Source organism: Musa acuminata, chromosome BXJ3-3 (assembly GCF_036884655.1).
Source record: "Musa acuminata AAA Group cultivar baxijiao chromosome BXJ3-3, Cavendish_Baxijiao_AAA, whole genome shotgun sequence".
Taxonomy (NCBI): domain Eukaryota; kingdom Viridiplantae; phylum Streptophyta; class Magnoliopsida; order Zingiberales; family Musaceae; genus Musa; species Musa acuminata.
In genome coordinates this window covers 34,165,673-34,178,953 of record NC_088351.1, presented here as the reverse complement: position 1 = coordinate 34,178,953, position 13,281 = coordinate 34,165,673, and the positions used below count along the sequence as shown (strand labels likewise).

Below are 13,281 nucleotides of genomic sequence, written 5' to 3'. Positions count from 1 at the left end.
CGGGTCAATCAAGTTATTTTGATTTTTAATATATGTTTGATCTATTTTTTTTATTGGGTTTGACCATTCGATTTCTGTTCTCATAACTAACTATGCATAATCTAATGATAGAAAAAGAAACAATGCGACCGACTCGTTTCTTTGTCGCGTTCTTCTTCTCCGCTGCCGACCGGTCCGGCGATATACCATCCCCCCGTTGCTGGAAGTCAAGAGACTGCTTTACGTTGTCGGTTGATCGAGCCGTCGATTCCATCCCCGAAACCTGTTCTATTCTTTGCTTCCTCAGCCGCTTCACGGTTCGTTTCTTGGACCCTAAACCGAAAGGATTTAAAGCGATTGCTTAGCACTTGTTTCTCTGTGTGCGTTCTTAGGTTAGTGTCGTCCGTGTTTGTTTTATTTTCCAAAGATTTTGATGGCTTTTCTGTGATCGTTTTCCATTCTTCTCGTATCATGGAGCTTTTTCCCACTTAAAAGATCTGTTATTGTTGTTCCTTTGCGCAATTGCAGCATCCGAATTAAAATTTCTCGTAGCTGACATGGTAAAGGAAGAAAAGAGAAAGGATTGTTTGGCTTATAGGTGTTGAAGATCGATTTAGATGTGGGGTGGGATAGGAACAGAGAAAGATGCGGAAGCGAGGCTGCATATCAAGAGATGATGAGTCAATTGCATTAGAAAAAAAATATGCTTCTTTGTCTAAACATTGTTTTGACGAGTGTTAGAGTTCAAAATATGTATATGTTGGATCGTTTTCTAATAGGTTAAGTTTTTGGGATTAGTGGTAATCCAAATAATAATTTTATAATAGTACTGTATCTGCCCTCTTTTTCTTCCACCTGGTAGTTCAAGTTCAAGAAAAATCTGGCCCATTTCCAATTTTAGGATTGTATCATTGGAGAATAGGTAATGGAACAATGATTTGTCCTCTAATATCTTCCCAAAGAGACTTATTTATAGGAGAAATTCCGATTAGTTATTCTTTCAGAGGCAAAAAGGTACATCTCAACTCAAACATGGGCACTGTAGCTAATTAGCTTGTATAGAATAACTCATTCTCTTGATGTGTATTCTTGACTGAGGGACCCTTACATTTTTATGGTAGATTTTTGTTTTCCTCTTGCTAATTATTTTAAAAATGGTTGACTGCCTGATTACTAAAAGGAAAGGAGAATACAAAGGGAAGTGCTGGGAAACAAATGCATAGACCTAGCAACTAACAGTTGCTAATGGGTGTGGAAGGAAAGCAACTGCTGTTGGATGATGGTGACAATGGTGAATAAGGTTACAAAGAAGGGAAATAATAAAGAAGAAAAAGAAGGCAAGGGGTAAGGTTGGTGGGGGTGGGGGATAAGGCTGGTTAGATGGAAAAGGAAGAAGAACATAATTATAATTTTAAGTAACCAATTAGCTTTAGCTTAAGCATAGAGGGATGGCCATTAAATCAAATTCATCATTATGTGATGATTCTGCCTAACCACAGGATCCAAAATAATCCTCAATCCCCATAATAAGTTTTAACAAATTTGCATCAGATTAGGTCAAAACTGGTAACCTAATCTAAATAAATCAAATGGGTTTAGCTATAGACCAGTTAGCTGGTGGATTGTTTTCTGTTATATATGTATTTTCTAGAAATTTTCCAAGATAAATATATTCCCTTTTTTATGCTTTAAACCACAACCTTGTTTCCAATGAAATAGGATTGTCCTAAATTATCTTTCCAATGCTTTTGGGCACAAATTCTCTCAACTTATGACCTGCCACAAAATTTGTTTTCATCCCCTGTTTTGTGATTGCATCTCCTCCCATCTTCTTCTTACTTATTAATATATGCAACAATGGCACTTAGCTCATGAAAGAGGGTGGGCTCTGACAATGGTGCTTCCGGACCTCTGTCACCTCTTGTTGGGATCTAAGCCGTGAGTCAAGACGTGTTATGAAGCATTTTTCTTTGATCAATGTCCAGTAAGTCAATATTTTAACCCTAGAATGAGTAGTTACACAGTCAATTCCCACTTGCCGAAAATGATGGCTCCTCCCTAGTGGCAGCCTAACAATAAAAAGAATCAGTTGTTGTCAGATCCAACATATAGTAATTCACAGTCGAAAAAAAGAGGGTTAAGTGGGTTCCAAATAGACAATTAAATAAATTATCTTTCTTAGTTGTTTATATTTCTTTTGCATTCAACTCTCTTTCATTACAGTGTCATGAGTTAAGTCTGGATGCAGCACTGTTCATCCATCACACTGCTGTTGTTTAGGTTTTGAAATTTTGGCATTTATAGTGTCATAGCAGTAACACATTCTTGTTAGTATCATTCTTCATTGTAACAGCACTACATAATGGTATATAAGCCAATCCATTCTTGTAGCTTGGTGTTATTTTTATTTCCTGAATATTGAAATTTTTCTTAGACTCCTTGATTGAACCCGCACTTATTGGCTTCTTTTTTTTTCTTCTAATGAAAATCTATAAATCTAGTGACTCTACAAGTGTGCTCGCTACTGTCAAGAGATAATTTGGGGTCCTGAATCCCATGTTTGGTTATTTTTGTCAAATATGAAGTGAATAACAAGCACACTTCATCTTGCTTTTCTTATGGTTTCAGGTTTTTAGCAAATATGGTATAAAACTGATTCTCGTGTAGGTTCGTCACTTGGGAACACCTTATATATACAAGTCTTCTTGTTAAGCCCTGTTCTTTTACTTTATGCCATGTATGTACTTTCATTTATATCATGCTACTTTTTTTACTGTTCTTTCATTGTTGATCTTTCTTTTGGCCTCTCAATCGAAATTTTTAATTAAAACTTTCTAATTTGATGATATAACCTCATCTTTCCCTAAAAAGGTACTCCTGTTTGTCGAAATCTTGTGCACTGTTGTGAACTAAAATGCACGAATTGCTGAGGGGAAGATGTCTGCTTTGGACTTGTTGGCTGGTTAGACCTGTTCCACATACGAATGAGAGACTGAAGCCACCAGCACAGGTACACCTGATGACTTTTTGTTCCAAATTTGAACATGTTTTAGCTGGGGTGAATTCTGGTTCTTTCGCTCCAGGTAAACGGAACGATGTTATAGAAAAGGGTTGACACTGTTGTAGATTCCCAGCAGCGGAAATTGTTCAATGGAAGCAAAACTTTTGTTAATGGAGTAGGAAGTTGGTAATGTCTTTTGGATAAGTTGCCAGATTAGCTGTATATCATGCTTGTTTGGTTCTGGAAAATGCTTGTGTTCACTGAATCACACTGATAAAAAGATGCCATTAAGAATGCCATGATGTGCTCCACTTTTGTGCCTAGTTGACAATGTTCCCAATAATGTCTTAGTGATCGAGAGCATATTGATGTTTCAGAATCATGGTAGCTTTTCTTTTAACTTTCACAATCGATCGAGAGCATATGATGTTTCAGAATCATGGTAGCTTTTCTTTGAACTTTCACAATCGATCGAGAGCATATGATGTTTCAGAATCATAGTAGCATATTTATGGTCTTTATGCTACTAGGATTTATCGTTGTTCACATTATTGTAGACACATGAATAGAGGACCAAGTTAATCCTTGTTTTTTCTTTACATAGCTGCAAAGTATTACAACTGACTCTTAAGTTTCTGCTTGACACACTTGACATCTGCATGCATACCTTCTGTCATGGAATCATCAAATCTAGGAAGCAAAGTACATAACCTTTGTTTCAATGCAATAATTGGACAATTCCAGAGCCTCCTTGCTATTGACACCAATTCGAATTGTGCATCTTAAACAAGCTTATTATTGGTTTTGTTGCAGTGGCATTAGTATGTGATTGCTCACCAAGTATTTCTATTTTTTTTAGGCCTCTCCTTGGTTCTCTTTCGGTGATAAGAAAAGGACAAGAATGGTGCTGTAGACATCCAGAAAAGTAACTTGGAACAAGACACCACTAAAATGTCTGGTAATTCAACTTTTTTGATTTGCTTAACTTTTTGAGCCCCCCCCATCCCCCGTTTTTTCTTTTGTGTGTCTGCAGATCATCCCCTGACTGATGTGGAGAAGAGGAGGATCAAGTGGAGTGGATGCCTGTGGGACCTTCTGCAGCCAGAAATAATTAAACCCACAGAAGAACCTCACATGCCTGAACATGGAAGCTTATCCCCACCTACAATTAAGACCACCGGCCTCCATTGGCTTGTCTCCTCCATGGAAAGGGACACCATAGGTGCCATGTCCACTGCACCAGAATGAGCATCATTTCTTCAACATGCATCAACAGTAAAATTATTCTACACAAGTCACAACAATTCCTGAAAAGGAAAAAAAAAAGGTTCCTGATTCCCTCAAAAACATCTCTGCATTTCAGGCACTTGCAACCTTTATTATTTGTTCTAAGACTATCAAAATGAAATCGAGGGCTAGTTTTACAATAAATTGTTTCTGTTTTATTTAGTGTATTATGTATGACTCTGTACATGTTCCAAAGCAAATATACAAGCATATTTATCTGCTCAAGATTATTTCTAGTTCTTTAAATTCTTAATAAAAATTTTCGCCTCTCAATTTAGAAAGTTTTGGTTGCAGTGATCTTATTTTATCATTTGGATGCTCACCTTACCATGGCAGCTTATTTGAAATAATGATGCAGGTAGTTGCCTAGTTATTAAATGCATTATTATCATGCCAATAATGAAACAGATAATGTATTCCTTTCCTTTCTTCCAAATCATTGGTTAATACTCTTTTTACCATCAAAAGTTTTACCTTGCATCAGGATGACTAGTCTATCTCCCTCCTTGTATTTTATGCCTCCACTAAATCAGATCAAGGAGAATAAACATGTGGCAGATGCTTTTGATGACTACTTGTTCCAATATAATTCCTCATGCTCGGATGCCTTGTAAACGAGTAGCCCATTACAATTCTGTTTGTAATGATGCGTTATGCTCCGCTTTGGTTCACCGAATTCTTCTATCATCACCATCATTAAAAGCCATCGTCGTCGATCGTACGGCTGGGAGTACTCCATCGGAAGTCCCCTCCTCCTGACGCCGTCAAGCCCCGTTTGCTGACGCCATCCGCACTCAGTGGGCCTCAGGTGGTGGGTCAGAACCCGGGGCGGAGAACCTACCCAAAAAGGTAAAGGGTCGAGGACACCCGGTGGTCCTCTCGTAATTTACCCTTGTCCGGGGGTTCTTTGTCGCTCTTTTCTTGCCGTTTCGGGTAAAAGGCCGCAGGTGCCCGCGGTTTACCGTTGAGTAAAGCCTTCCCTGAAAAGTCGCGTCCCTTATCCACAATGACAGCCTGGGATCGGAAATGGAATTCCGATATATCCTCACCCCCTATTCCGCCTCCTGCGCCCCCCCCCCCCCCTCCTCTCTCTCTCCCTCACACACACCTCGAAGGGGTGCAACCTCGACAAGGGAGGGTGCTCCTATACCCCGGCACGACGAGACTGCAACCCGGGGCGGGGGGCGCACGGAAAGCTCGCACCCAGAAGCGAACCCGAGTACGAAGACCAGGAGCCGGGGCCCACTTGCGTGATGTCGGGTGACGCCCGCGTCGCCGTGGGTGTGAGACGTGGAGATCCTTCTCTGACGCCCGTAGAGGTCCGGCCACTCTCGTGCGGCCCTAATCCGCGGGGTCGGAAGCGCGCTCTACGAGCAGGTGCATAAAGCGTTTCCTCGAACTGGAAGCGGATCCACCGTCCATCGGCCAGATCTGGGCAAAACGAACGGCAGATGTACCCGTTTCTCCCGTGAAGGAATCATGTGAACGCGCGCGGTCACTTGCCATTTCCTCACGAAGCTTGATGTTTTCACTGTCTAATATTAGAAATTATCCTGTTACCGCAGTGAAAAGGTGACCGGACTCTTTAGTCCTCTTCTTGCCCTTCGACGTCGCTACATGTCGCCGCTTAATTCACAACGGATGCGGAGGTTGGAGGCAGTGCTTCGCTGGTTTCAGGGCCCCTCGAGCGGTCGTGGGCAAAGTCGTGCCTTAAGAGGCGAGGAGGATGATTTTTTTAATTATTGCCGAAATTAAAAAGGCGACGCAGAAATGAGAGGCGAAAAGAGACCGGAAGCGGTGGGTTCGGACATTCCAATTATAAATACGTCTCTCACTCCCTCCCACTCGCGCTCGCTCTATGGCGGCGATCGCCTCTCGCCATCTCGGATGGTAGTTTCCACGACCTGAGGCAGATCCGCTTGTGCCGGGCGACCGATCCGCGCCACCGGCGAGGTCCACGTCCGCCGTCCGCCGCGTTTTGGTCAGATCCAGGCGGTCGGGCGGCTCGGCTTCTTGAACGCCGTCGGCGGATCTTGATTACGGGATGACGCCGACGATCTGTCGCGGTGGAGCCACCCCCCGGCGCTGGATTCGCTTGGTGAGTTAGATTTGGAGGTAGGAGATTGTTTCTTTTTCGTGGATTGCTCGCGGGAGGTGGCGGGATTCTTTTCTTGCTTTCCCTCTTATTAGTTTGGAGTCTGGAAGGTTTGCGATTATGGTAATGGATGGGTTTCTGATACAATGCGCTTTTTGGTTGTAGCTGTTTTTTTTATGCCGAATCTTGTGCTTGGATCCGGAGATCTGCGGTTTCTATAGGCTAGTTTAGATACATACACACGATTCTTTGCATGAAGAATAAGGGAAAAGGAAATGGAGGAGGTCCGGAGGAACCTTTGATTTTTCCGCCGTCTTTTGGTGAAGTTCTTGAAGTTGGCGGTGGCTGTTCCTATGAGGTGAAACAGCTTCTCTGATCATTGACTTGATTATTCTTTCTTTTTGGGTGACTCTTCCAGTTTAATTTTTTGGAATGTGACCTTCTCCACTGTTTGGTGGTTTCAACCAAGATTAGTTTTTAGTTATGGATGAGTTGATGGCACTTTTTTGTTTAAAGTAATTATTGTTGACATAATCTTTTGTGTGGAATTGTTCTGAACCTTAATGTTATCATATCAGTATCACTTTTCTGCATTGTGGTATAAATCTCAGATATCAGGCTAATTTTTGTGCCTATTTATCATCGGGGTTGAATTTATACTTGTTGATGTGACCTTAACATGTCAATGTATTCTGTGTTCGGAAAAAATGACATTTAGGAGGTGTTATTATGTTCTGAAGCTCAAATAAAACTGGTCATAGAATAGAATTTTTATATACTTGAATGGATTTCTTTTTTCTCTCGAGTCTGCAAACAGGATAAACTAGTTTTGACAAGAACAAGCAAAATGATATAAATAAACTGTTTGTCTAGGAATGTTTAACTTTCATGAAAATTGTAACTAAAAACATAAGTTACATATAGAAAGTAAATACATCTTTATGGTGTTTTAATTATTTTCACTCGGTTGGTCTCTATATTTTAAACCACTTCATTGTACTCATCATCATAGCCCTCCATCCCTAATCAAATAGCTGTTTACTAGACATCATTGATCAGTTTTGGTTTCTCTTTAGTTAAAGTCGAATAAATGCTAACCAGATCACCACTCCGTTACCTCTGGTAGGGTACATGTAGGGTCTTCATTTTTTTACTGACATGATGGCTAAGCCATCGATTGGATCTGCTACATCCCTGTACTACAAAGATGTGGTGTGTTGGAATTTCATTTTTGAGTTATTGTTGTAGGGTCAGTTACAGGATACAAGATATCTAGAGGGGGAGTGTCAATTTCCTCCTGTTAATAAGGCAAAACTCCTCCCATGTCTTTGCTGACAAGAAAACAGATTGGCCCAAACAAAAATTTTGGTTTGGTTTGTTTAGGTTTATTTTATTTGATTCAATGTTATCTTGGGAGATGAGCGGAAACTGAATGCTCTGTAGATTTAGATTTTGGTTAATAATCAAGCTAAAGTGAACTGGATCTGAATGTATACGCTCCTTCCGTAATCATAAAATCCCTTTTCATCTTTGGTTGTTGCCTGCCATTGGCGATTACAGCTTGCTACTTCTGATGATTCACCGTCATTAGTCATTGTCACAGTCACTGCCCACCAAAACGTCATCGGCAGTCTTTTATGTGTTGTTCTCCATCAATATTGTTGCTTATGCCATCCTTGTTGCTGGCAGTCACTAATTATATGATTGACCATTACCCTTGTTGGCAAACCATTGTCACTACTTGCATATGTTTGCAATTAACTGCCTATCTCTATCTTCAACTGTCCAATGTTACAGTCCAATACTTATCACATCAGCCACCACCTACTAGGAACATTCACCATGTTGCCAGCCATCATCTGTGTGTGCCAATCACTTATTAGCAAATTTCATAGCCAATTGTATGGGCCACCACCAGTTTCAAGAGGGTGAGGTGGAGGACTTTGGGTCCTAGGAGGAGGGGGAGGTCAGAAGAAGTTCAAAGGAGGAGAAGAGGCAAAGGAGGAAAAATATGATAACGTGGAACGATGAAGGGCTTCATTACTGGTGACAGATTGGATTTTTTTTTTTTTTAAATCAGTAAGTGGTTGTGTTTGCAATGTAAGTAACCTTAACAAAAACATAACATTCAGGGACTATAACTGACAAAAGATACTAGGACCTTTTTTAATTCACAGACAAATAGGGGCTCTAATAATCAGTGAAGACAGTGCTAAATGGGCTTTGGATTTGTTCAAAGTAATTTCTATATGATTTAGAGCTGGTTTTCTTGAGCAACAATAGGCATCTTGAAGTGATTTTGGTATATAATGATCTGTGGAAAGTCTAGGTTGCAGTCTAAGCCAATAATGAACTTGTGGGATTGGTACACACATACTATATGTCCTTGGCGGCCACAACGTACCCCAAAAAATAAAATAGGCCTGAGCAACATAAGACCATAAGGAAAATTAATGATAGTATACTCATTTAGCTTTATAAAATAACATAGTCTCAGATTTAATATCTTCATCAAAATCCAAGACCCAAAAGTAACCCTGGATCATTAGCTGGCAACATACAAGGCCCAACCTAAATATGTTATTATGCAGTGATGTGCCTTTGGTCTCATTTACGAGTAGCACTTTCCTATTTGCATCTTTCACCATGCCTATTTGTCCACTCTTAATACTGAACATCACTATTCATTCTGATAGGAAAAATTATCCCATTAAATGAAATTCTTAAGTGTAAGTTAATGATAGTAGACCTATTTAACCTTCAAAATAATTAAATTTTTCTTCCACTTCTAATGTGGAACTGAAATGGAGCAAATCCAATTATAAATTGATTCAACTGGATTCAATGTTATGGTTAATGTCTGGACCAGCTGGATTTTAATTCCAACATCAAGGCATTAGTGAGAAAGTTGGGATTGATTTTACTCCGATTAATCAAGTGGTCCAAGGTCTCTTTGATAATGAATTTTGGCTCCTATAACTTGCTTTACCAGTTTATCAGTCTTGACAGGTGACCACCACCTAAACCCCAAAGTTTTGCTTCGGTTTGCATAGATTGTATCATGCCAGTAACACCAACGCTTTTTGAGGCCAGCATCAGACTGCACGTAGAAGGCAATCCATATTTTATGTAGATCTTAAATTGCAAGTTCTTTTGTATTTCATGTTGTCATGTCCTTTCATTGTATCATGCCAGTAACACCAATGCATTTTCAGGCCAGAATGGGACTGCACCTAGAAGGCAATCCTTGTTTTATATAGATTTTAATTTGCAAGTTTTTTTCTAATTCTTGTTGTCATATCCTTTCATTGATCCTTACCACATCCTCGTATCAAATTATCAATATGGTTTTTCTGCATTGTGTTTTATATTGGGAATTCTATTACTATTTTATTGATCTGGGATCTTGGGTGTATTGAGGTTCATATTGCATACCTGTGAACATGATCTTGGCATTTCAATCTATCTGGCAAGCAGGAAATTCGGCCACTATGGAATGCTGATGTTCTTTTTTAGAAAAACCATTCAAGCTTTACTATGGGTTAACGAGAATAACATCAGATGAAAATTCCTGCCTGCCAAAATTTTCCCACCAGTACATAGTTATGTAACAATGCAGAATCCGAGAATAATGTAGATATAATAACAACAATTTAAAGCTATATTGCAAATTCAAACAAGAACGGTGACAAAAATGAAAACGTCTATATTAATGGATTTCTACAAGTCAGCTACTGGCAAAGTTTGATGTTTATATAAGTAAAAAAGGAACAAAATAAATCAGAATGAATAATGTTTTCAATGCGGAAGCCATTTCGTTTTATTGTTGTCCTGTGTGATCTTAAAATACTACAGTAATCTGTACACATTATTATCTCCTAGTTTTAAGATCTTACTGCCTATGCTCTTTTTTTCTTTATAGTAGTCTATGCACAATCACATGAGTTCTGATGCTTTTGAGCTGTTCATTTGAGGATCTCAGCGAGAAAAGAGACTGTGACATAACTTGCCAAGAATCATGGTTGCTGTTCCAAGTTGTTATCTTTTGCAGCTTTTTGGATCTTTGGATGAGGACTGTGGTTCTTTTCAGAAGTATTTGCTGGCTTACCTGCTATTAGCAAAAAATGGGAACATTTTAGAGGAGGTGAAAAGGGATATATTTGACAGAGATGTGAATGTGCAGAGTTTGAATCTTACAGGGTTAAATTTGAGGAGCGTGGTTAAGGCACGGCCTGGAGGTGGTTATACTGATCAAAGATCAAATTACCATCTTTTTCCAGGACTTTATGATGATATTACACTAGATTGTCTGGCCTTAACATGTAGGTCTGACTACCCTTCGCTTGCCTGTCTGAACAGAAAGTTTAACTCGCTGATTCGTAGTGGATATCTTTACAAATTAAGGAGACAGCATGGTGTTATTGAGCACTGGGTTTATCTGGCATGTAGTTTAATGCCTTGGGAAGCATATGATCCTTTTAGGCGTAGATGGATGAGGCTACCAAGGATGCCATGTGATGATTGCTTCTCTTGTGCAGACAAGGAGTCTCTTGCTGTTGGGACCCAACTTCTTGTTTTTGGACGGGAAGTTACAGGTTTTGCCATTTGGATGTACAGTTTGGTGAGGCGTGATTGGTCTAGATGTCCACCTATGAACTTACCTCGTTGTCTGTTTGGATCCGGAAGCTCAGGGGAAATTGCGATTGTTGCTGGTGGAAGTGATATGGCTGGCCATGTTTTGAAGTGTTCTGAGATGTACAATTCAGAGTTTGGTACTTGGGAGACTTTGCCAGATATGAATGTACCAAGGCGATTATGTTCTGGTTTTTTTATGGATGGAAAATTTTATGTTATAGGGGGCATGTCAAGTCATACAGATTCTTTAACGTGTGGCGAGGAGTATAACCTTGAAACAAGAGCATGGAGAAGAATTTGGAATATGTATCCTGGTGGCAATAGGGCTACTCAGTCTCCCCCTTTGGTTGCAGTTGTAAATAATCAGCTATATGCTGCAGATCAATCTACAAATGAAGTTAAGAAATATGATAAGGCAAATAACATTTGGAATGTTGTAAGAACATTGCCTGTGAGAGCTGACTCTTCTAATGGTTGGGGTCTTGCATTCAAGCCATGTGGTGATAAATTGTTAGTCATCGGTGGTCATAGAGGGCCTCAAGGTGAAGTAATTGTTTTGCACTATTGGTGTCCTGAAGATGGAAATGTGGGTGGAGCAGACTGGGATGTTCTTTCTATCAAAGAAAGAGCTGGTGCTTTTGTTTACAATTGTGCAATAATGGGTTGTTGAAGCATGCAAATGCATGCTGATTATAAATCATGGATTAATCAGGAATTTCTGCCATTTTTAATTGATGAAATGTCTTATTTTACTGGGTAATTTTTTTGCTTCAAGAATTTGATAACTTGTATTGATTGATGATGCTACTTTGTGCTCTCACAATGAATGTCTCTTGAGACAAAGCAGACCATTGACCTAATGTGAAGACTTCTTTTTCTTTTCTGACATTGCCCTTCATTGCACGAGCTTTTGTGATGCTATACACACAGAAATCTTGGTATGCTGCTGGTTATGGTTTTTAATGCTTGATGATTCAGTATTTTTAAATTTACATGCTTAGCAACATTATTGTGGCTTGAACTTCAGAATTATGATGTAGAATCAGATGTCAGGCTTTGTCAATTTCATGCCAGTTTTTCCCCTAGCTTGCCATGCTTCTGCAGCGGCTGTCAATTTTAGATTCTTCTAGAATTTTATATGTCTTTCCATTTTTTTTTATCTGGATACATCACCAGTTACTGTGTTCATCTTCGCTTCACCTCGAAATAAGGAAAAAAAAAAAGAAGTGTTGAAATATCATAGAACTACTTTTTGTGTCCAATCTTATCCTTGAAGTTGTTTGTGCTGAGTAAAATTTCTCTTTTGGTAGATTGGCATTAATTCAAAGTATTAGCAAGCTAATATTTGTGCTGTCATTTTCTTTTCTGGAGTCATTCTTGCTAATTCTGCCTAGCTTATCATTTGTCAATGCCAGTTTCATGATTTCTTGTCCAAACGGGCAATGCATATTATCACTTTTTTTTTTTCCTTGTCTCTTGTGGACTTTGTTAATCCATTTATTCTGCCTTCTCATATTGTGATCCCTGTAGTTGGGGCTTATTTGTGTAAATGCTGCCGGTTAACCTGTCTGTGTTGGTTTCCTTGTTCAAGGGCCCCCATGGCTTCTTCCATTTGATTTAAGAAGGTGCCCGGATCACATGAAACTTCTGTGACACCAATTCCTTGGATTTGGAGGGATATCTTTTATGTAATAGCACTGTTTGATTTCTGTATGTCTGTAAACAAGGATTTAGTTTCACTTGGTGACCTTTGTGGTTTGATGGTGGACTTGTATGTTGACCTGGATCTCTGTTTGGAAAATGTTATGAACCTATTCTTTTTGTTCAAAATATGCTCCAGTGTTTCGTTTTGATTGAGAAATCAAGTTGCAAAAAATTCTTAATATTTTTTTTTCCTTCATTTGACTGAGACATCATTGTTCATTATATCCATTACCCAACTATTGAAATGTTAATATATTTTTTTTCTAATGAAATGTTAGTACTTGACATAGTTACTTAGCTACTGATATGTATGTTACTTCTAGTTTTATGTCAACCAGTGAAGGGTTTCTTCGTGACATATATATTATGGTCCAACATATTTCAATGAATGATATCTTTATTTTATCAAGTCTTTCGAGTTTTATTTAGTAAAAAAGAATGTGTTTTTCCATATGAAACATTGCTGCAATTGATCATGAAGTGTTACATTGTTTGATTATGTATGTGTATGTATAGTGCATAAAAGAAGTTCAAAAAAGGAGGGTCTGTTTCATCCACAACCTGTTGAATGATTGACTAC

The 13,281-nt window shown here is 39.1% G+C and overlaps 1 protein-coding gene and 1 long non-coding RNA gene across 5 annotated transcripts; both read left to right on the top strand.

The window, feature by feature from the left end:
- Positions 1-98: 98 nt before the first annotated feature.
- On the top strand, positions 99-4,491 carry LOC135633396 (uncharacterized). Its single transcript, XR_010494990.1, has 3 exons — positions 99-296; positions 2,851-2,989; positions 3,840-4,491. It is a non-coding gene; the product is annotated as an uncharacterized LOC135633396 (long non-coding RNA).
- Positions 4,492-6,092: 1,601 nt separating this feature from the next.
- On the top strand, positions 6,093-11,885 carry LOC103979029 (F-box/kelch-repeat protein At5g60570). Of its 4 annotated transcripts, none has more exons than XM_009395032.3 (3): positions 6,093-6,382; positions 6,528-6,720; positions 10,288-11,885. In XM_009395032.3, exon 3 carries the CDS (start codon positions 10,381-10,383, stop codon positions 11,665-11,667), a length of 1,287 nt encoding a protein of 428 aa, XP_009393307.2. In that variant the 5' UTR covers positions 6,093-6,382; positions 6,528-6,720; positions 10,288-10,380; the 3' UTR covers positions 11,668-11,885. The 4 variants fall into 4 exon arrangements, with proteins under 4 accessions (XP_009393307.2, XP_009393308.2, XP_009393305.2 ...); XM_009395030.3 differs by having other exon boundaries at positions 6,094-6,365; positions 10,345-11,885; XM_009395029.3 differs by having other exon boundaries at positions 6,094-6,382; positions 10,345-11,885.
- The last annotated feature ends 1,396 nt before the right edge of the window (positions 11,886-13,281 follow it).

Coding starts and splice junctions, on each gene's coding strand:
- LOC103979029 (XM_009395033.3), top strand. CDS start 10,381: ATGGTTGCTGTTCCAAGTTGTTATCTTTTGCAGCTTTTTGGATCTTTG.